Source organism: Diaphorina citri, unplaced genomic scaffold, assembly GCF_000475195.1.
Source record: "Diaphorina citri unplaced genomic scaffold, Diaci psyllid genome assembly version 1.1 scaffold21, whole genome shotgun sequence".
Taxonomy (NCBI): Eukaryota; Metazoa; Arthropoda; class Insecta; order Hemiptera; family Psyllidae; genus Diaphorina; species Diaphorina citri.
In genome coordinates, this window is record NW_007377459.1 from 154,898 (window position 1) to 179,748 (window position 24,851).

General features: G+C 34.1%; 1 protein-coding gene across 1 annotated transcript; it reads left to right on the forward strand.

Annotated features, from left to right (window-relative positions):
* Positions 1–24,851, forward strand: LOC103508822. The gene is made up of 3 exons (XM_008473403.2): positions 1–1,720; positions 16,707–16,763; positions 24,736–24,851. Exons 1-3 carry the CDS (start codon positions 514–516, stop codon positions 24,849–24,851), a joined length of 1,380 nt encoding a protein of 459 aa, XP_008471625.1. The 5' UTR covers positions 1–513.

Genomic DNA, 24,851 nt, shown 5'->3' on the forward strand with positions numbered 1-24,851 from the left:
CTTAGCACGGTGGGAAAGGGGTGAAGAGTTTTCGAGATTTTTTAAGGTGGACCCGTTTTTTTTGTTTTTTTATTTATTTTTTTATTTTGAAGTCTTAGTTTAGCTGTCACAAAACCTGCTTTGCTTTTGAAGTGTCTCTATCATATTATCGCACATCCGAGCTAGTTGTTTTATGTTAAGTAAGATTAAACACAATGATTTGTTTACATCAGAGTTCATAGTAATGACTTCATAAGATTGTGCTTTTTTTATAATTTTTAATCGGTTTTAACTTTAATCAATTTTTAGTGCAATAATAAATTTTAAAAATAAATATAATTTTTTTAGTGTCCACTTTCAAACATAAAATAAAACACAAAGTGAGATATTGTATGAGCGAATAATGCAAGTAACTATAATAAAATAAAAAAGTGTAGATGCAAGTGGCGTTGAGAACAAGCAGTATGTTGAGTGAAACTTGCCTGAATTCAAGTTATGCTATGATTTTATTACAAGACCACACACAGTGTTGAAATGGCTCTTGAGACAGAGAGGTGCAGTCCTAGTAGTGCATCTAGTCCTGGACCGACCACTAACCAGAGGCCTGGCTCTCAAGGGGGAAGCTCCTCTCGTTCATCTCCGATCTCATATACAGTGAAGAAAAAAATTAGTGAAAATAATTCATCAAGTAGTGATCAAAAATATATTGACCAATCTCCACCACTAAGTGACCGAATGTCTCCGTGTATAAATAAAGTGAATAATAGTGTTAAACAAGTTCCTAATAATACTCAATTAGACAGGTTAACTAAAAATAACAACTGTACCGGAACAAACAATAAAATTAGTATATGTTTACCTTTGTTAGACCGATTTTTAACTGATGCCAAAAAGAAAAAGGAATCGAGTGATTGTGAGAATGAGTCTGAAGATTGTGAATCTCCTGAAAATGAAGTTGAAAGGGACAAGATGGTGAATAACAATGAGAATGCTAACTCTAGTATTAACAATAATAAGTTCAAGATCAACTCGTTCCTGTGTGACTCGGATGCTAGTGTTGAGAATAATGTCAAACTTTTGTCTTCTATCAACTTTAACTACATGCAGAGACAAGATCCTCATCACCATCATGTCAATCCTGCAAGTTTGAACCCGGCTCTATTCTATGAGATTAGTATGATGCCAAGATTTCCTGTGATCCCCGGGCTAATGTACCATCATGTTCCTAGTGCTGAGGAGTATCAATTGCACATGTATGACTCAGCTAAGCAGAGACCTCCTGATCCCAAGGTTTCCGACATGGAATCTTCCTACCCCACGAAACAATCTAGCTGTAGTCCCTGTAGTTCTAATTCTCGAGAACCCCGGAACTGTTCTTGCTGTCGATCTCCATCCCCCCGAGTATTATTTAGCCCCAACAATCGCCATTCTTCATTACCTTTTTCTGTAGACAATATTTTAAAGCCGGAGTTCGGTAGTAATGCGTTAAGTTCGACTCGACATAAAAGTTGTAGTAATGAACATCTGAATTCGAAATCCAACTCTACCCCTTCAGCTTCATATAAGAAATCTCCTCAACTAGATCTTCCAACTCTTCCGAAGAAAGTTCCTCCCCCTGCCATGAGTAGTGCCAGTTCTGTAACGTCTGATAAGTCAGAAAGCCTTCCAGACAAAGACTCAGATGGTCAAGTATGGCCTGCCTGGGTTTACTGTACAAGATACTCCGATAGACCCTCCTCTGGTAAGTCAAGAGTTCAAATTAGTAACCTTATAACTAGTAACTATTTAATATAGAGGTAGTAAGTTATGTATTGCTCCCTGTTATATTCACATTTATACTAACTATAAGAATACTAACCTATAATAATATTATACTAGCAACATGTAACTAATAACTATACCTAACTATATTGAACAAAACCATATCATCCTATGTGCCTATGACTGTGTTAAATTGGGCTGAATTGTTAATAAGAGAGGACACAGCCTATAATGATGATAAAGGCTGAATCATCACCATTATCACCTCTATAGGAAGGTTCATACAACAATCAATAATTGCTGTACTGTTGTAGGTGTTTTAATTTGGAATTCTTCAGAATAGTGGAGATGACGGAACTCCCATTAATATCCGACACTACTGAAAACATGTGAGATATCTTAGTATCATGAATTTACCCAATACCCAATGAGGTAAAACATGAATTCACCCAAATGTACAAGGAAAGTTGACTCTCCCATGAGCCGTTTATTAACCCTGAATTTCAAAAGGAGCCTTTTATTTGACACTAGATCCAATCAGTTTATAGAGGAGTTCTCATCTCCACTAAATCAGACTACTACTTATCAGATTATGCGTGTAACTTAAATGATTGCAATATTTTATTTTATTAATCCCTACAACTAAGAATTACTCAAACTAACCTAAAATAGTTGGCAATATGCATAAGTAGTTGAAATATACTCGTAACCTACATAAAATGTCTCCAAGAACTGAGAAGAGCTCTTCCACCTAACCAATTATTTATTGATGGTTCTTATCAATAATTCGGAAGGAATGCCTTCCTGTTTTTAATTCTGAGTAGGTACGTAAGATTCATGAGTTCCTTTGTACAAAATGCTAGGCACATCATATTTGGGGATTTTGGCATCTCCACTATTAAGAGAAACACCAATTAATAAAATTAATAAAAGAAACACGATGGGATTTGATATCCCACTCCTCTGAATTAACTTGGGATTCAGACAGGATAAACTTGGGATTTAACATCCCACTGTTAGCACGCGAGTGCCTTTGTGTCTGTTTGTCTAAGATCTACGGGTGTTCTCCTTATTTCAAAAGGTATTAAGGAAATATACAATGGTCATCTTTTTAAGTCACCTGGTCAGGGTAGGTTTACTATGTAGAACCTAGTAACATATGTAAACATAATTATAATCATGTGAAATATGTAAAAACATCTGTTTATCTGTTTGAATAATAACTGCTCCAGCCCAAACGGTAACAGATAGAATAGAATAGATTAGAATATAAGGAGACAAATAAATGTAGGTATTTGAATCTGTCCTAAGCGGTAAAACCTAGTAGAGCAAAAAATCTGGAAGTCCAAAAAGGTCCCAGGAAATATTGTAATATGTATAATCTGTATTGGATGAAATTTTGAAGGTTCTACTGTAAATTTTCATCCTATTCATAGGACATTTTTATCATGGTCAATTTTATCAACAGTCTAAATCTAAATAACTGTGGACTACCAAGCCTGGGGTAAGAGGGGTTAAGAAACTTTCCAGTCTCATTTGAGAGTAAAAAAATAAGGTACATTCTTTAGTTCAATAATATTCCATGGACCTTGTCGGTAAGTGTATAGGAACCTTATAATATTATACCTGAGTACAAAGTAAGAACATCTTCCTATGAACTAATCTAAACGTAGGTATTAGAATGAGGGTTGTTTCTCCAGCCATATGGAAGAAATGAGATCTGTGACGAATTCCAAGCCCCAGGTTACAAAAACAACGTTCAAATTCAGTGTTCTGAACGATATTTTTCCCTGTTAAGCATAATATAGTGGAAACCATGGGATACTTACACCTTGCTTGGAAAGAAAAGGAACCGATATCATTTCAAAATTGTTTGGAATTTGAAAAGGACGTGGTCTTTATCAAAAACAAGAGACTTTGAAGTTGAAAATGAGTACAAAGCGAGGTTTATGCCGAATGCTTTTGCCTGAAACATTTTTTACTGACTAACCCAAACCATGAAGATCCTTTTTGTCCTCGAAAACGCAATCAAATTTATGCCTCTGTCGGGATTGAACCTACGGTCTACCAATCTACCGAACTACCGCGGAGCCATCCACTAGACCCAACGTAGGTTTCTGTGTGACAAAGTTCTGTGTTGAAAACACCATGGAATACTATGTATCTTACTAGGAAATTAGTAAATGTGTATGTAGTGCCCCATAATTTTCCCAAATAATAATAGCTAGTCTGATTCTTCTTCTCAAATCTCATTTACTCTCCAACACGAACCCAATGTTTCCACGCACCCAACATCTATTAGATACACCCTAATATAAATGTTGGGATTTTTTTGGGTTAGGTACCTACACATCATCAGGAATATAATGATTAAATTTATGTATTGAAATCAATAGAGCGCAGGATATGGGAGGAGTTTCAAAAAAAAAAAAAAGATTTTAGTTAGTAGGTATAAGAGAGATAAGGTAAAAACATGGAACCTTTCTTTGTCAAGGATTTCACCCCTCGTTTCCATTGGTTGAATAAGAATAAGTGAAAAGGGGCTTCCTTCTGCATCCCTCTTGTGCTTACTCTTAATTTATTACCAGCATCCAGACATAAAAATAAGCTCTGATAATAGTACTTGTAAACTCTGCATACAAACAAGCGAGCAGAATTGAAAAAATCCAAATTACTTACTTTGTGTAATTTGTTTTTTTCCTGTGCTCTGCGAAAGTAACAATTTTATTGTTTTTAATTAATTATTTATTAATTATCTTCTCGCTTGTTAATTTGCATAGGGTGTGTCACAAATAATGTGGGTATGATCTTGAAATGAGATTATCCAGAACTGCTTAGCCTATTTTTAGTAGAGACCTGCTTATAGATACTCAATACTGGATCTACAAACATGATTATGCCTTTTTCCTTGCTGAAGGACTTAGGACAGGACTAGATAGAGTTAAAAGCCCCTTCAGCCCTAAATTGATTTGTCTCTAAGCGCAGCAAACTTAAATTTGACGCCAGAAGGCTCTGACTTAAGTCACACAAATCTTACATGGCTTTCCTGCCTGACTGTTCCTGCCTGCAATATCTTTCTATACCTAATATCTGATTCTAAGTATCGCCATCTTAGGTTTGGTCATTTCTTCGATGGAATTTCGCCCAAGACAGGTTACCGAAATACCAAATCAGTGACCCCCACAAAACCTAACACAATGCTTCTGGAAACAACTTAACACGGTTAGTGTAATGCCTTATTTGGCCTCAACGCCGAAAATAGAGTGAAAAAAGAAAACTGATATTTTTCAATAGAATATTGATTGATTTTTTATTTGAAGCCGGCTTCTAAGCCGCACACATTTAACTCTTTGAGACAATGTCCAATGAACATCGACCATTTCTGTAAGGAATTTGTTTTCGGGACTTTTTATGTCCTGTTGAGTTTCTTTTAAGGAGCAGGCCATACAAGAGGTCCTTTTAGTGAGAATAAAGACCAATTAAAATCAAAGCCTTGGTTATACAAAGGAAGTAAAGAGACTTTTTAGTCCTGGAATGCCAATATAAACAAGGTGCACCTATTGGCATTCTAAATTAGTGTTTGTCTAACCTTGATTTTGTTTAGTTTGAGATAATGGTCAAGTACGATATCATACATATTTCTGGACATGGTCTTCACTTGACTGGAGTGGATTGTAATTTTTTATTTAGTTGTTCTGATGATGGCCATAGTAATGGTCGAAATATATCAACTCGTCTGCCCTGCAAGGATTTGTATACCTACTAGGGAGATGTATCACCTGAAAAATATGTCTACATACCGGCCATCAGGTATATTTTGATTATTCTGTAAGTTCTCATCTCCTAGTGAGTTAAAATATGGTCCTATTTCAAAACTCTCCGTTTAATACACCTCGATACATTTTATGACTTGACTTGGACTCGAACCACCAACCTCCAGATCTGAAGTCCACCGCGCTGACCAAGTGACCACTGAGGTTGGTAGGTATATCTCCCAAATTCAACACGTCGTACCTTGGCCCCCTGGTATACTTTCGTACCAGAATTTCCTCATTCAAAACGGTACAACATCTATTTTAAAATATACAACACCGCCATGTTTGAAATTTAAACAAGGTTTTTATAACCTAATCCAAACGTTGAAAACTATACGTACCTGCCTAAATTACATAAAATTTAACTACCTTCCTCTGCGTACAAGTATTCTTTCTATCTTGTGTAAATACTTAAGTACCCAAATGGTACCTAATACTAATATCTTATGAATATCACATGACTTTCTATTGTCTAAAATTTTAATCATTCTTTAAAAATTCGTTGTTTTGATGAACCTTAAGTACCTAAAGCTGGGCTAAGTAGGTATAGGTTACTACTTAGTTATTAATTTATTTTCTTAGGCCTGTAGTCACGGGTTGATGATGGTCTATGCAGTCGCTACTTCAAAATTTTATAGGGAAAAGCAATGTATTGGTTTTAAAAACTGGATTTTATACCGACTAGGTTCTAACAAAATCTCCATTTTCAAACTAATTTTCTAAACAGAACTCCATAAAAATAGGTAGAATGTTCAGTCACCTAGGGAACAGCGAACAGCTATTTAACACATCAGTATAAAGTGGTTTGGGCAGAAACACCATCAAGTTTTATAATCTTCTAATTAATTCAAATTTCAAAGTTTTTATAGTGACTACTTTTGCCCCATATTTAACATCAAGTCCCTCAGATAACATTCTTAGGACCTGTTTTTCTCTTTCGTTTTAAATAATATTTTTAATAAAAATAATAATGGTTGCCTATGAATAGCCACGTCTTAGCATAATTATCCAATAAAATATTTTTTTATTATTGTACATGTAGGTAGATGTACTTAGTACAGCTATTTATTAGTACTTACATACATACTGTATGAAGCTAAAGCAAGCATACTTAAGTTTAACTGCCTATATAAAAATGAAAATGTGTGTGAGGTTGAAATATGATAACATTAAATATAATAGTTTAATGAATTATTTAAAACACTTACGATTTTAATAAATAATCAAATTATAAGTACGTACAAGCTCATAAGTGTAGCACATAAGTACCTGGCTATTTATGATGCGAACATATTTTTTCTACTGGGTGTCGATATTGCATTAAAATTCATTTATATTTTATAATGTTTGAAAACGAACTGATTTCTCTCTTTTCCGTTTGAAAAGTTTCTTGATCATTTTATGTAGGTACCTGGTACACACGTGTCGTGTAACAATACAGTAAAATACCCCCCTAATATAATATCAGTCTACAATTATAGTCTACATACTACGCGATGGGCATGTTGCGACACAGGCCCCTAAAGTCCAATGCTGGTTCATTGCTACGAAAATGAAACACCCTGTATGCATTAGTATCCAATTATTATTTTGAGTACCTAGTTTGCATCAATTGCCAAAAATAGATCCATGTTCCATCATCATAATTTTAAAGTTATCTCGTAAAAAATATTAAAATAAAACAAAAATTCTGGTACAATATCGTTCAATAAAATGGAACCTTTACCTATCCAGGGACAAATTTTATGTGCCTATTGAAATACCTGTCTACATATAGGACCTATGGGCACCTCTTATAAATATGTATATTCTAAATTCTGATATGGGGAGACTAGGAATAAAGAAAACGGAACACTCCCCGAAAACTATTCGAAAACCAGATACCTACTTGATATTCGAAATCTCGTAAAATTTCAAGATGCATATCTACCCACTACTCATTTTTTTGCGAAAATAATAAAATTCTGTGCGTAAAGATTACACACACTAATTAGGTCTGGATAGATGCCTATTCTAATTGCCTACTCAGAAAATATACATTTTGTATCCTGTTGCTATTATATTTTAGGCACATTTTCAATTAGGTACTGTTTGTGTTTATGTTTACATTTTAAAATTTTAATTAATTGTTCAATAGATGTTATTAAAAATATGTTGGGCAAAAAAATATATCAACTCATAAAAATTAATAATCTGAAACAACATTCGTTTTTTCAATGAATATGAATTACGTTTGTTCTGAGTATGATGGAATCTATAAGGAAGTCAGGAAGTCTACAATTAAAGCAATTATTATTACTTTGGACCTTCCCTTGGCTATTCTAATCACTCAGAATGCTTCATGTCAAAACAAAGCGCCGAAGAAAGCCATTTTTGGAAAGATGTTCTTCAGGGGTATATTCAAATAAAGCTCTAAAGTCCTTTTTTTAGCCTGAGAAACTCTTCAAGTGGGTTCATTTGGTCATTTTGGTAACAAACTTGGAGAAGCTGTCAGGCTAAAAAATAAAGAAAGAAACAAAATAAGATGAAATTAACCAAAATTACTGAAAGATTCAAGAAAAGCTCTCATAATGACTCTATACCTCCCTGTTTGCGCCATAAAATGTTTAAGATCTTGTTTTAACCACAGGGGTTTAGGGACTTTTCAGTCTGATCCTGGCAGTATAAAAAACAAGGAATATTGTATCCTCGAGCCAAAGATACAGTGTGAACCAATCCATCTCACTTATTAGTTTAAACGCCCAAAACTTTCAAATACCACCAAAGAGCTATACCTCCATCAGTTAACATCTCCTTTGATAATTTTGAATTTCTTTCATCTTGATAACTTTGGCCAATTATTTAGTAATTTAATATTTACCTAGCCGGCTATAACATGTGTTGATAAGAGTTAACGAGAAGTATTTTGACACTTGCATGAATTTTGGTTTCATGCAAGAATTTTACTGCCTCAGAAAAAGTTGTACTTGATGTCTTAAAAAAATGTTTTTACCCATTATAAGTGTATTAAAACATTTCATTGAAGTACATTTTTACTTACATATGCAATTATATCCATAAAAGAAAAGCACAAAGCCGAGAGTATGAAAATAATAATCATTATATTTATGTATTTATTATAACGTCATTAAAAAAGTTCACATTAACCCTTGAATACAGCTCGTGCATGAAATTCCGCTTTCAGTATTTCTCAAACGCATTTAGAGCCCATCATTTGTTAGCACTTTCAGAACTAACTTTTATTTAGAGAGCTTGCGCCAAGAAGGTCGTCATAAAAGTTTAGGGACAAGAAATCCAAGTTTCCAATAAATCTCCTCAAACGAATCCACGATATCTGTGATCACTTAGAACCTCTGTAGTCTTGTTTATTAACGTCTATTAGATAGGGGACAGTCCGTAATCCACTCCAGTCAAGTGAAGACCATGTCCAGAAATATGTCTAACCTTGATTTGTTATCCCCAGTAGGTATGGCTAGGTACAAATTATTAGCCTTAGTATACTCTACTTATAAACTTCTATTTCCTCTAATGATTGCTAATACTCATCTACGAATTCCATGAGTAAGCTACTGAATTTGCCTTACGAGGCTTGACTGACCCGTTCAATCCCAGTCGAGAAGTGAAATTTTAATAAAATTCCTTTCATCATTTTAAAATGTCCCAGGAAGTGGTTCAACCTAACTTCCATACTTCCATTGTAACCCAATTTAAAATTAGTGGAGATGCCAAAACTCCCGAGATTATGCTGTTTGGTAATGGAATATGTCTCAGGTTACAACTCAACACAGCACAGTGTTATTGGTGGAGATGTCAAAACTCCCAATATGATGTAGTGATGTACTACTATTAAAAGAATATCAAATTGTACCTAATATTATGTCATAAAGTAAATTTTAACACTGAGCTATAAATAGGCCAAGAAGGTCGTCATAAAAGTTTAGGGACAAGAAATCCAAGTTTCCAATAAATCTCCTCAAACGAATCCACGATATCTGTGATCACCTGATCACTTAGAACTGAGTGGTCTTAACTTAATACGAGCAAATCCTACAAATTTTACGATTCCATCATTCGAAACAACAAAGTAAAGACGATGACAAGTACAACCAGACTGGGTCCGCGTAATATGCAGACTGAGTCAGTTTATCACTTGAACTTGGCCCGTCGCACTACCGTGAGTTACCTGGACGTTTACAAGCTCTGATGTTCAATACACAGAACTGCGAGACCCCACAAGAGTGGAATTCCATACATATTTGCAGTGTTTTTACATGATCTTAAAAGTCTTGATCTACTCGTATTTATTTATGCCATACAGTGTGACCGGTTGTCAGTCAGTGACCTTGTCCTCATGCCAAGTCTGACTTTACTACTAATCTCTCCACTGAGTCATCCTTTTTTTCATTGATACTGAATATCTGATACTGAGGGTGTCTGCATTTTTGCATAATAAGAACTGACTGCTCAAAACTGATCTAATATCAGGGTACTTTCAGGCAATTTTTATTTCCTATTTTCTTTTTCGTTTCCTGACTTCTTTCATTACTTTCATTGAAGTAGAAACCTAAATTTGTATTTAAGTCCAGAAGGGGGAGGCTGAACATACCGTGACTTATGTTTGGTTCAACATTGTCTTTCAACTTGGACATGAGGACATGCAACTAATAGCTCTACTGTATCTATTTTGCGAAATACAACATTTGTCAACTGGCAGTAGTAGCGGACTGCCCACGGTTTCTTCCGGACCTGTTTGTGAAGCCACCCTATATGGAGCTTTATTAGTAATTGTTAGTACCTATGGGGTTATGGGTATACACTTGCTTTGTGTATAGTTTATATGGGACAGTAACGTCTCTAAACTGGACATTGTACCGAAGTAGCTCTGTGAGTTCTTAAATGCAGTTGTTTAACTTAGTAAAGACATAAACTTACATGTAATAGTATCCTTCATTCACACAGTAACTTCACGTCAACTTTTTCTCTTCTTTTTCAAGCATTAGGTTTTATACCAGGTGTGCAAATTAGCATCAAAAATCTAGAACGCTCGCTATCCGGCCATTTTAATAAACATTGAAAATAAATTGAATAACTGAAAATATTTTGGAATACATAGTAGTACTTACGTTTATTTGACGCTCATCCAGGTTTAACGTGAAAAAAATTTGGACGTGCAAGTTTTGTAAGTGAATTTATTACTGCTATAGTTTCTTATAGTTCTAAGGAATATTGGGACTCTGGAGAATTCGAACTGTTTTACCTAAGGAGCTAGTCTTAATCCGACTCTGAAATCCTTCTGTTTTTCAAAGTCATACACATGAATTTCTTTTAGTGTTGAATTTCTCCTGATTTTGCCGAACCCTGTATGCCATATATCATGTTCCAAGTATGTTCCTATAATGTATGGACATTGTAAGTTCACATGTAGACATATGGACATACGAGATCCGTGAACTTAGTCTTGTATGATTGAAAGAGCTTATTGGCTTCTATTTTCAAATGCAAACGAGTAATCCAATATTACTTTAATTAGAGTCACAATGATAAAAAATAATATGCTGAGTGCTGACAAGACTAGAGCTTTTCATAGTTTTTCCTGCTGTTTTAATCTCGTTTTTTGTTTCCTCTACCTAGACTCCTGGACGTATTCTAATATTACCTATCGTATTTTAATATCACGCCATTCCAGGTTGCTTGAATTGAATAGGTAAGCAGGAAAATATAGGTATGTATCACTGAGAAAAAAACCAGGGTGACGGAAGCCCAATCGAGTGACTGGGTTCTGGAACTCTAATATTGATCTTTATATCGGGAAGCTCAACATTATGATTATGATATAGCATTCTAATAACTAATAACCTAAATCAGGGGAAGTAACCCAATAATAGAGTTCTTCCACCCTAACTTGTAGCACCCTATCACTATTTTTTTTTCTGAGTGTACTAAGTTGAATTTAGTAAAATATCTAGGAATGATATGTAATATAATATTGTAGTATATTTCAGTTGATAGTTTACCAGCTGAACGTTCTCTACAAAGGTCTCTTTACATGAGGATGGCTTCAATATTTGAGTAGGAAATTTATTTTACGCGTAGATAGCTAGTGCTTTCAAACTTAAGACTTGGTTATCAAAAGTAAGCATTTAACTCTATAAACCGATTCCAAGTTGAAATATTCAAACATATTCCCATCGTCACATCAAGAACACCACGAATGAGTTCCAAGTAAACATTCTATCCAAAGCAGTCACACAAAATAGGAAAGAAGGATTAAATTGATTTCCAGCTCCATTACCCTTTTACGTTTTACCACTGTAAACAATTTTGATAGGAAGACATAAAAACTTGATAATAATAGAGTTAATATCGAGGCATGTGTTGTGGTGGGCTTTCCATTCAACATTCAAGTCTAGAATACTGTCAGCTGCTTTGTAAACAGGGGCACTAATTGTACATGAATGCTTTTCTACAGAGGGTTTTACTATGCTATACCGTAGGGAACCTGTAATATATGAGGTCTCACAGGGGTTTGTCCTTGCTCAATAATCGCTTTAATTCTCTCCTGATGGTTTGAAACCATCATGGCCACCACCCCAATATAGTGAGCATCTTCTAAATTACCTTGATTTAAAAAAATGGAACCCCTATATCTTCTGATACCGGGAATAACATTCGGGTAGAAATTTTGGGTTTATTTTATTTCTGTAGATATTCCCGATCCAAGTGATCCTCTCGAAAGTTATCTTCAAAAATTATATCGTCTCCAAAGACTCTCGTGTTAGAGGGTTTATCTAATTTTCACAAAATTGCAAAAAATTTCACCTACCAAGAACTTTTATTAGATTGCTTTAGATGGAAAGCGATTGGACTGATAAATTTGACATCAATTAATATGCACTGAAACAATCTACAAATTTTCATATGGCTATATTTCTTTTAAAATTTACAAAAATAGCTCATATATCAGCCAGCATTTGCAACACTTTCTATCACGCTGTATGTCATTTTGAAATTATCCTTCGTTGGTTGACCATTGACCAATTCATTACAAGAATTAATGGGAAAATTATACTTCAAAAAAACTTGAAATTTACATTCAGTTAAAAGGCATGATATTTTTATCATGTATGTTATTGTTGGGTTGCATAATGATATAGCTAAGTAACTTCATAGAGAGATAGTCACGTAGAAGTGAAAAACAACGTATATAAAATTATTAGGAATAAATTAAACACGAAATGCTTGTGCTAAACACACAAACTAGGTAGAAATTAATATTTTACCCTTTTACTCCAAAAGGCGGTTCTCACGAATCCTGAAGCTTTCAGTACGAAGCTTTTAATATGAATTTTATATTCTTCATTTCAATTTTCCTAATAATATAATGTTTGATCCTAACATTGTGAAAGCACTGTACTTACATCACAAATAATAATCGAATAATTAGTTTAGAGCATCCCAAAAATAAAGAAGTAATAAATCAGGACAATCTGACTGATTCTATAGAGAGATGTGTCTCCAAATATTCAACTAATAATCTCCTAATAACCGTCATCTCTGCATCAAAAGCGATACCAACTAAAATCCTTGTCGAGTCTATTAAAGCCTAGAGATAAGAGTGATGTTAAACAAATTGGCCAAAAAGAAACAAATGGGAAACAACGATAAAGGAGAAAACACACCCACAGAGCACACACACCATAAAAGTTTCTTTAAAAGCCATAACCCCCTCACACACTCGCACGAGCTTTAAGTTTTATTGGATAACGGTTAGCTTATTAACTCCTTTTATTGTTTAAATATTTATCAAATCAAACGGTGATTATAGGGTTAGATAATGTAATTTTCCATATGTTTCTGCGTTGTATAATAGAGTGGTAATTTAGAGTGTCACAAAGTGGTCCGAATGAGAGGAAAATACGAAATGGGTTTTCTTAGAGGAGTGTAATTAAATAAACCGTCTTTACGATGATTATTCAACAAAAATCGTTCAATGATTTTTGTTGAAGAAGGAAAAAATTCTATAGCATCACCGTTAGTAGATCTAAATCCCCGGTATGGTTGGGTATTTCGTAAGAAAAAAGTTGAAGTTAAGGGTATGATATGATTTTTGGTAATTTTTCAACCGGGAAAAACAGCAATAGTGCTCAAAAAATAGTCATCCCAAGCAAATTATACTTTCATTCAACAAAAGACTGTCATCGGACAGGGCAGTCCCTGAAAAGGAAAGATCCGTCAGAACGATTCTACCAAGATCGTCACTGTCAACTGCAGCTCCAGCATAATCAGCACAAATGAGTAATTACTAGCGACTAGCAATACATCCCAGGATACTAACGTGATGGTACACAATCTCTGTGATTGTTTTTTGTTCATTAATAAAGATTAGTGTAAGTTTAATGCAACACACGATGTCCTCTTCATTCTTCAATATTTGAGGAATCCCATCTCTGAACTTCTTATAAAAGTTTCATTTTTTTGAGCAGATGTAAGTGGACATTTCAATGCTTTTCAAAGTTGGTTGGTATAATCAAAACTGACTTTGAGTTCTGTTCATCAAGTATACAGGTTACCAAGACTAAATCAAAATTTACGAGGCCGTCAGTGAATGCATAGGTACACGTATCAATGCGAAACGAACTCACTTTTGTATAATCAAAACTGACTTTGAGTTCTGTTCATCAAGTATACAGGTTACCAAGACTAAATCAAAATTTACGAGGCCGTCAGTGAATGCATAGTACACGTATCAATGCGAAACAAACTCACTTTTGTAAGTAATCTCAGAATGATGCAGCCCCAGCGGTGGTATCATTATACCAATAAGGCTTATAGAAGGTGCTTTATTGCTGGTCTGATCAGAACTAATGTCCTACTATAGTGAAACACTGGAAGTATGACAAGATTGACGAGTTTTGACATTCGCTACTTATGTAAAAAAAAAGTTCTGCGAACCGATTCTATCTTCATGAGTAAACCACCCAAGAAATATTTCCTAGATTCAGAACTCCCGACATTCGCTGCATTCTGAACAACAGTAATCACTGTGATGTCATTTCGGGAACAAATTTTCAAACTTTACACTTAAAGACAAGGTTCCATACCCAAATTTTCTGTTCTGATAAAGTTCCATAGGTTCCAATCGAAATAAAGATTGACGGTTTTGACATTCGCTACTTATGTAAAAAAAAAGTTCTGCGAACCGATTCTATCTTCATGAGTAAACCACCCAAGAAATGTTTCCTAGACTCAGAACTCCCTACATTTGCTTCATTCTGAACAACAGTAATGACTGTGATGTCATTTCGGGATTAAATGTCCATACTTTACAAATAAAGACAAGGTTCTACACCCAAATTTTCTATTCTCTTAAAGCTCTATAGGTTTTAATCGAAATCATCCCAGGATACTAACGTGATGGTACACAATCTCTGTGATTGTTTTTTGTTCATTAATAAAGATTAGTGTAAGTTTAATGCAACACACACGATGTCCTCTTCATTCTTCAATATTTGAGGAATCCCATCTCTGAACTTCTTATAAAAGTTTCATTTTTTTGAGCAGATGTAACTGGACGTATTTCAATGCTTTTCAAAGTTGGTTGGTATCAAATGGCGACAAATGCTGAGACTTGACTATCAGATCATTTTTCTCCACTTTTCAAAGTTAAAGCCTTGATGTTCTCTGATCTGTCTGCACATTAATAAACGTCCATGAGTTGCTGATTTAAGAGAACTTATAGAATTAATACTTCACAATATGAATGAGTAAAGCCCTCATACTATCCTATGTTTGGTTTATGGCTTTGTTTGAAAGATTGTTCATTAAAGTTCAAGTTTCCAGGATACACCTGATTTCAGTGAAAATTCTATTCCGATATTGGTATCAATTTCCTTGCAGGTTCCTTCTATGTAGGTATCTAAGTAGGTGATACTAGAAATACACATAATCTGTATTCAAGTGCACGTTGGAAATTTTCAAGAATTGAACAAGTACCTACTTGGATTTCTTGAGAATTGTGGAAAAAAATACAATTTACTTGGGCTTTTCTTCATCTTATGAGATCTAATCAGGTCGCAGTGAGATCTTGATCAGCCGATGATTCTACTTTTACCAATAACACTAGGTTTCCCTTCTGATTTTGGGCCCGAAAAGTATCACTTGTTATGGAGTATACAAGGACAATAATATTCAAACGAATGAGATAGTATTTTCACCTTCAATTCCATCATGCTTATGCCGAGAACTTTCAAATGATTTTTGTTGTTAATTAAATCTTCCAAACAAGGATTTTCATTTGATCAATCTGTCAAATACCACAGTAGCAATCATGCCTTTTCTATAACTTCAAACAGTTATCGTGTACAAAAGATGTACTCGTTTGATGTACAAAAGATGTTCTTACAATTACAAAAGAGCAACACGTAGGTACATAAATAAGTTCAAGATGAGATGAGAGTTGGTCTTGTTGATTTAATTGCAATGCCTCTCAGTACTAAACAGGCTGTGTCATATGAGTAACGTGTGTGGTCCAAAGCTCTTTTATTTGCCGTGTTACATTCCCATTTTATTCACATATCTACTATTTATATTTAGAGGGATATGTAACAATTAAAAGATTCCTTCTCTGCAGTCACATATATAGTTTCGAGTACTTCGTATCTGGGTAATTAGTACACACTTCAATGCTAATAGGACCTGTTGAAATCAAAACTTGTGTGTGTGTGTGTGTGTGTGTGTGTGTGTGTGTGTGTGTGTGTGTGTGTGTGATAACTGATATTTATTCAAATATCACAGACTCTAGGCAGAGTAGGTGACAGATAAAAATTGATTGGGGAACATACATATTGTTCAATCCATTCAGGGAAGTAAGGAATTCGATCATATTAAAAAATGCTGATTCTTTTGATTAAAAGATGTTATAAGGAAAGTTGGCCATCTAATTAATTATTATAGTATCCTTTTAAGTTTTTACTTATTATTATTATTGGCTAATGACTCAAAATCTCCAAAGAAAGCAGAGTTTTATCAACCTTGAAATGAATGCTTCTCCTAAATTCTAAGACCAATCCTTCAAGTAACTTTGTATCCTACATTTCTATTCCAAATTACCTTTCAATGTTTCTCTAAAAAAAACTAAAATTCTGCTTTCAGGGAGAAGGCGTAGAAGAAAAAATGTCGAACTAGACGAAAATTTGGACGACCCTGATGGTACCTATGAACTTTTCTATATTTTAATTTTAGTCCACACATTACAATTTCTTTCGAAATAATATTCAATTTTAACAAATCCCAACCAAGGTAGGGAATTTCACCCCTCGAATAATTTATTTGAGAATCTGACCAAACAGAGAGCTCTAAAAGATAGATTCAAATGATCACATCTATTCTCTGCGAAACCTCACCAAATTGCTCTACATTTTTATTGCGGGGTCAATTTTATAAGGGGAAAAAAGAGTCATTGTTCAGATTTTCTCGGTCTTCGAGCTCTTTAAAATGAGTTCCCTCTAAATTTTCTGCAGAGATAACTTGAGATTTTTTAAACTTGTTTTACCAATAATAATAAAGATTGGAAAAAAAACAATAAGAAACTTTATGAACTGAAAATTGAAACACATAGAAGAGCACGACTTTGATATTGATCCTTTATTTTGTTGAAGGGTAAATAAATAATTGCATGAAGTTCGGAAAAAAAGAAGCTTTCCTGAGGGTTTCAGTGTTAGGAGGGGGAGGAGGAGGAGGTGGGAGTTGATTCACTTGAATTTATATTGCTAAAAAAACACGTGTTTTCTGTGTTACAATTCCTTAACGTTAAAGTTTTTATTTCAACAATTTTCAAAATTGAATTTTGTTTAACTAATACGTTCCGCACCTTTTCTTTCATCACAGAACGGGAGGAGGGTTTGAGAACTGTGAATGATTTTTTACTTTTTTTTTTAGTGTGACATCAAGACATTTATTTGAAAAGAAGCTTGTCCTTCTACCTCGTGAAATTGCTTCTCTTTGAACCTCACTTGTAACAGATTATTAAAAGCTAGTCGGTCACTCGATTAAACTCGAGAACTTCACTCTCTTTTAATTTTCTTCAAATCAATACTGGCACGATGATTGGATAAATGTTCAGTGAAGACTCACAAAGACTTGTACGTGTATGAAGTCAATTGATACCGCGACGCCTAGCTGTAACGGAAACATATTGTGAAAAGTAGCCAAATAATTAGAAGGAAACTTATTAAAATTGAGCTATTTGAATTCAAATGAATTCGTGACTTTGGCCCCGTCATGTAGGAAGTAAAAAACGTTTGTCATGGGTGTGGTGCATACCTCTCTCGTGGCAAGTATTGGGAACATTACGGATGAAAACATTATGGATGAGGACATTATGAGAACATAATGGACAGTATTAGGTTCTGAGTTATTAGTTCCGGATACGCTAAACCGTCATGACACGCACAATATGCGTCAACAGAAGTATAACTACCAAGTATACGTACACGGAACATGCTTTACCTCGACAGTCTAAATAAAATACTAAAAGAACTTAATGACGAAAAGGATAAATGTTTAAATGCGATTCGTGGAAACGGTGGAAAAATCTGCAAAAACTGTTGAAACAGTTTCCATGAACACTCGTGGCAGTGGATAATAATTTTATTATACAATTTAAATATGAAAAACAACATGCAACAATGCAATTTGTAAAACGTACCCCAGACAAAGTGGGTTTGTTAGAATTTGGGGAAAAGTGAACGCTCCAATTGCAAGGGGTTTGGGACTTCGTTTAGTATTGCTGTATTGTAAAAAAAGTAAAATATTATTTTAATGTACCTAGGAACTCGTATAACCTGTGCTATCAAAAGTAGGTTCATGCTTTCCTTTCTCACAGTTAAATTTACTGATATCACTCCGAAAAGTTCCCATATTGAAGCAAGGAATTTCCACTAATATTAACCCTATACAAAATAATATACTAATTCGGGTATGATTAGTATTAAACACACCTTGATAATAAGTACCTGCTCGCACTAATAGGATAGGACTGAAAAGTCCCTAACCAAGGTCTTCTACATCCTAACATTTCATGAGATGAATGAGAGTGATCAAACAAAGAGACAATGTTTCGCTTTTATACAAGAATGTCGGTAGGAAATAATATTAAAAGATAATCACCGTGGTATCAATATGTAGATAATGTTTATATGGTGTCGATCACTTTCATAAAAAACCTTCGGTACGTTTACTTTATCTTATCTGACTCTGTGTGATGGTAGCGGTGCAAAAGTCAAGTTCAAGAAATTGGGAAGCTATCTTCTGTAATTGACCAGTTACGAGTCCGGTTTTTCTCTCTAAATTTGACTGGCTGGTTCCGGTATGAAAATGGACAACCAAAAAAATAGAAAGCTCAGTTTCTAAACAATAAATTTAACCAAGTGAGATTTACAGATATATTTAGCTACCAACGAAATGAATTCAAAATAAATAAATAAAATATCAAATTTGCATTTTTAAAAGTAGACCTAATACTTGATCTACATATTGATAAAGTTTTAAATCAAAATATTGAAATCCGTAATTTTAATAACCAAAGATTATATTCTTTATTCAAGGAGTTTCATAAAGTAGATAACAACTTCACACTTTTATTAATTTATCTACCAAGTCCAATAAAAAATAATTAAAAGCTTTTAAATATGAAAGAACACAATCTACACAAATCAGGCTTGTTTCAAAATCCTCCATTTTGATAGTCTCCGACTATTTGGGATAGAATCCAGTTAAAATATGCTCATAAAACTTTGAGAAAGATATTTTTCACAGGTCTAGTTTTTATTATTTTTTCTGGTAAATTGGTCCTAGAATCTACGGAGTCAGTTGTGAAGATGACATTTTGTGTTCATCTATTTTGGGTGTGGTGAGTTTAGTGACTACATTAATCGAGTAGGTAGCAGTAAAACTACTGCTCTCTTTGATGGAATATTTTATTGTCTGAAAGACATTTTGATGGGACAACAAGAAATTTTGGTGAATTTTGTTGTTTTGATGTCTAATCAAAAGTCCTAATTTTAGGTTAATTATGATTCTACACTCTTCCAAGAGTTCCAAGTGTTTTGTTTACCATTTATCAGTAATTGCATTTAAAGGAGACACTTCTTTAAAAGCGCAGACACTCGATGGTGTAGTGGTCAAGACGGTAAATTCTATCCTCAAAATTACCTGAGAATTTGACCACAATAATAGTAGTAGCCTACTGTTGGGATCAAGGTATTCTTTAGTCCTATTCGAGTAGGTAGTACCTACATCAAAAAGAACTCTGTATTCGATCTGTGCATACCGTGATCTCTGTATCCCATTATCTGTATAAATCGAAATACAAACTTGGAAACAGTTTATGTCCTGCGAAAAAAAAAGTGAATGTTCATTGAATCGACAATGTTATAATAATTAATACTAGATCAATCACACAAAGAACAAAATCACTATTTAACATGTTAAATTGAATAATGCTATAATAATGTCTTGTTGCTTAGCCTTAGTTGTACCAATTTACGGTACATATTTATATCCTATAGAAATACGGGGTCTTACAAAAGAACTACATTTGCCGAAAAAAAATTGCAACTCGGTAATTTTGCCCTGGTTATTTAATTTTTGAATTCTACTTTTTTGGAAATAGGGGAAACTAAAGTTGAAACATTCGGCAAGTCTATCTGCCTAATCGATAACAGGTGAAATGTTGCAAACTAATGATAATACATAGAACATTTTTAGATACCATCACTTAAGTATGTATGTAATGTATGATAAGTCCAAAGCCATTTTAAAAACTACCTAAGATATCATTGTGGCATTTTTCTCTTCTTTTACATTAGGTATAACTTGACAAAATGAGTGGCATTTTCGAGAGGAAAAAAGTCGGTCTCTTTTGAATGACCCTGTATAAGAGGTAATTATTATCTTCAATCTTATCTTTGAAATTCTGTGCACAAGACTTTATAAGGATACCAACTTCTATCCAGTTGTACTCAGGTATACGTTGTTCTTGCTGAAGAGCGAATGAGCTATCTTAATTACCGTTCTTTAAAGATCAAATTAGTAAATACTTCTTTCCATTTGAATTTTTTTCTGTAGCCTAGAAATTTTATTCATATAAATCATGTTCTTTAAAAATTATTTATTGCTGGCATTTTATATCTAAGGTATTATAATTTTCATAATGATTAGTGCATTATAATCTATAAGTAGATTAGCATGAGTAATTCATATCATTTTTCATCTTACCTACCTCACATAAATCTAAAATCGTACAAACTTGAATTTCCATAATAGAAAATTCCTAGATCTCTCTGATTGCTTTGAGAAAATTCCAGCTAAAAACTAGTCTTCACAAAAGAGTATTAAAACGGAAAATTGGAATTCAAAAAAGATTTTAAATAAAGTTTCTGTTGTCATCGTAAAATCCCCGGTTTTGGATGGCTTCGCTTATGCCTCAAATTTTGTACTTGTCCTTGTCTTGTCTTGGATCTTCAACACGACATGTTTTCTTGGGATTCTACATTGTGGGAACTTAAGGATGGTCGATGAAGGATTAAACAATTTCGTGTTTAAAACTAATGTATTCCGAGGCATGTCTTTGGACCATCGGATTTGAAAAAGGAAGCTTGTATGTCTTTACGTTCATCGTAATGCACATTTTCAACACCTAGCACTTACATAATGTATACAGTCTCATGTGTCACTAGTGCGTCTTGTTTCTTCGAAAAATATAAACAAAATATTGTTTATTTCAGTTATTAGGTACAACAATTACACATGGTGTCATTGAGTACCATTCAAAAAAATCTGGCGTGGAAGAATGAAACGCCAGGAAAGAGGAAATTAAATCCAATTTACATGAGAAGGTTGATTTTATTATGTCTGGCAGATTGGTGTTAATGTTAATCGTTAGTCCGGTAGCATTAACTGATGATGTCAGAGTTTGAATCATGTCCATTTTGTCTTTCTTTGATGATATCACTAATTTTATTAACCTTTGACCTGGGAATCTAAATTTTGCAACGTACCTATAGGAACACCTGAAGTGTATGGCACAAAAATCTTCTATCAGTACGTATTTATCGAATTTTACCGTCATTAAAATGATTAAATTTTAATTCAAAAATCAATTAATATCCGTGTTAACAGTTTTTTCCTCCCTTCGATTCCTTACTTTTAATTATTTTTTTCATGACTCACAGAACGACACTGTTTTGTTTCATGTAAAATAACTAAATTGGAATACACGGTAAATATATGCACATTATGTGCTTAGTGTTATATGAGGCTTACTATTTACAATTTACATGCATTGACCCGCTCAGCTAATTGGCTTCGTAATGGCACATTGCCGGGTTTTTTCTCTCCAATATTTTAGTCACCTTGTTTTTAGATAACACTCCTAATATCTAATTAAGCGTACGATATGGGATATTATTATTTGAAACATGATTGTCCTTATTACTTAGCACACATTATTATTTAAACATAATTATGCTTATAATTACTTAAAACACATTCTTACCCCCCAGTAGTTCTGTTTACATTCGAGGTAATAGTGTTTTATCTGTATAACATCCCATGATTCTTAACATCTCACCTCACGGTTAAATAACATAATCAATAAGAGCAGCCATGTTTGAGAGCAGGCCTATAGGCACACATTTGATATTGTTAGGTATTATTTTTAATAACGTCATTAGAAAGTTGACGTTCGAATTCTTCCCCCGGAGACCCTGTATTTAAATTATAAAAGTTACTAGGAATATTTTGTGAGCTAGTTGAGAGTAACAAGTATTATCTCGGAAGACTATTGACCTCAGCATCACCATCATGTAAGGCATGTAGATAAATGGAACGAAACTCCTAGGTTATCTCAGCGTCTTCTCAGGCCAGGATTTATAATACCGGGCGGGGTTCTGAAACTTTCCTAGAATATTTTTACTTTTTATTACTTTCTTTCTATTTTCTATTGTTTTCTTTATGAGAAAGTACCTATTGCAATCGGTCTTTATAAGAAAGTACGTATTGCAATCGGTCCGAAAAATTTCCCTAGAATTTTTCTTGCTAGGATACAACTGAAAAGTTCCTCTATATATTTGTTAAGGCGGTTTCTGTTTAATAGATCCCTTTACAGAATTTAATAAGGGATTTTCTTGAAAAAGCTTAGGAAACATACCTAGAACAAAATTGACCAATTGAGCTTTTTTCTAATATTCTAAATTAAAATACAAATTAGGAAGAAAAAATTCAAATTATTTTCGAAGGGTGTTGTAGTAACTTTTTGTATTCGAAAAGATAAGCGTAAAGTTCTCCTTTTTAAAATGTGTTTGAAAATAAACACAAAATAATGTCGGATGACATTTGTGTTGTGGAATGTGGAACGTATTTTATCAAATTAACATACAGAACATTGGGGGGTTCTGGCATCTCCACTATTGAAATACATAAGTAGTTTGTTTATCAACCCATTAGCTTTTTCGAGGAGGTTCAGATTCCTAATTTCAAACTTTTGGTCTTTTTAGTCTTAGCCGACAGTAGGTATAAATTTTTATGAATTTGAGAAATTTACGACAGTAGAACAGTAGTGCCTAATTATTTTATTTATCGACAGTTTTTTTTTCTGTACCTACTCGTTCTTTTTGGTAATTTTCACTTAATCTTTTTCACTTCCTTTCAGCTCTCTTTTTTTACGAATTTCATTTCCCTCTTCTCTTATCCATTTTTAATTTTCTATTACTCATTCTCATTATTGATCGTGTTCTTCCGATGATCGTCCCTGACTCACCTATACCTCCAAGTTTATTATATGTCTAGTTGTCTAGGTACCCAATCTTATAATTAGGGTCTGAGCATAGAAAGAAATGAAGCCATTTTGTTTTTAAAAACATTCGAAAGAAGTGGAATGGTACATCGTAGAGCGTTTCAATGAAAACATAACAGATAGGTAATCAAAATTGAGAAAATAATTATAACCGAGAATCCATCCAGGTTCATCTTTCTTTACACACAGACATAGCTAAGCCTCCTATCAGATTTGTTTCTTACATCTCCCAGCTCTGTATCCGTGTTTGATGATTTGTCTAGCTTGTAATCATATTTCCATTAGGTTTTGGAATGGAAGAAATTAGTTTTTGTATCTTTTATTACTTACACTTAGATAAATAAAGCATACATTCTTTGTATGTTCGTCGGAAGTAAGAAGGGAATTGTAATCTCATATGATTTTGGAATTGCTGTACGTTTACTTTGATGCTGTTCCTCGTGTATTCTGGTGTAGATCTGGTTTGTATCGATTATAATATGCTAGCAACTGGATTCCTGTATGAGCGACGATATCCCAATCTAAACCATGGCGGTTTAAGAACCATAAATTAGTTTTTTTTCTATAATTAATTCCTGTATGCCTGTCTGAAGGGTGGCGTCCTCTATATTCCTGACCCATGTTGGTGGTCGTAAGTGACAAAAACGTACAGATATGATCGTCAAATAAGGGGAAAACAATCTTCTTCTTCCTCGCCTTTTCCCGTGTTCAGACGGGGTTGGCGTTTTTCTTCAGCCTCTCAATCCGCCAGTAGCTCAAAGAAACAATAGGTAAAGAGTTCATACATGAAAAATTGAAAATAGAGGTGAAAACCGTACAGAGATGAAAACCGCACAGATATGATCGCCAAACAAGGGGCTGAATATGACCAGGGCCCCTAGAAGTTAATTGAAGTCTGCTAGGTTCCACTTGAATGAAGATTGATCAAATCAAGGACGTAGCAAGCAATTGAAGTCCAAACTTTAAATAAGTAGGTACGGTACCAAGACTAGACAAGTTTTTTTTTCCAATTTAAATCCACGCTTAACTAGGAAAATAAATTGTGTTAAACTTAACTTCTTGTCACAAAATGTCATTCCCCGCTAATACACAGTGCTAAATTTAATGACTTGACTTGGACTCGAACCACCAACCTCCAGATTCAAAGCCCACCGTTCTAACCACTACATCATTGACGTTGGTTATCCACGCTTAACTGAATGATCTATCGAGAAGAGACGCACTGGAGAATTACTTCCCAATTTAATCCAGATATGTTCCTGATTAGATTCTTAATTGGAAGCTGGAAGCCCCTTTTTTCATTAATTAATTTTTACTTTCTGTTAGGGGTATCCATAGACCTCACTCGTTTAGTTCAGAAGAGCGGTGTGATCCCTTATAGGGAGCTTCTGACCGACTCTCCTCAATCGAATGGAGTTATCTTTATTGAACAAAGCAAATAG

What these genes read in the sequence shown, in the direction of transcription:
- LOC103508822 (XM_008473403.2), top strand. Translation starts at nt 514, where the DNA reads ATGGCTCTTGAGACAGAGAGGTGCAGTCCTAGTAGTGCATCTAGTCCT. An exon ending in CTCCGATAGACCCTCCTCTG is followed by an intron (nt 1,721 to 16,706) that starts GTAAGTCAAGAG and finishes TTCTGCTTTCAG; the next exon opens with GGAGAAGGCGTAGAAGAAAA. An exon ending in AAATTTGGACGACCCTGATG is followed by an intron (nt 16,764 to 24,735) that starts GTACCTATGAAC and finishes ACTTTCTGTTAG; the next exon opens with GGGTATCCATAGACCTCACT.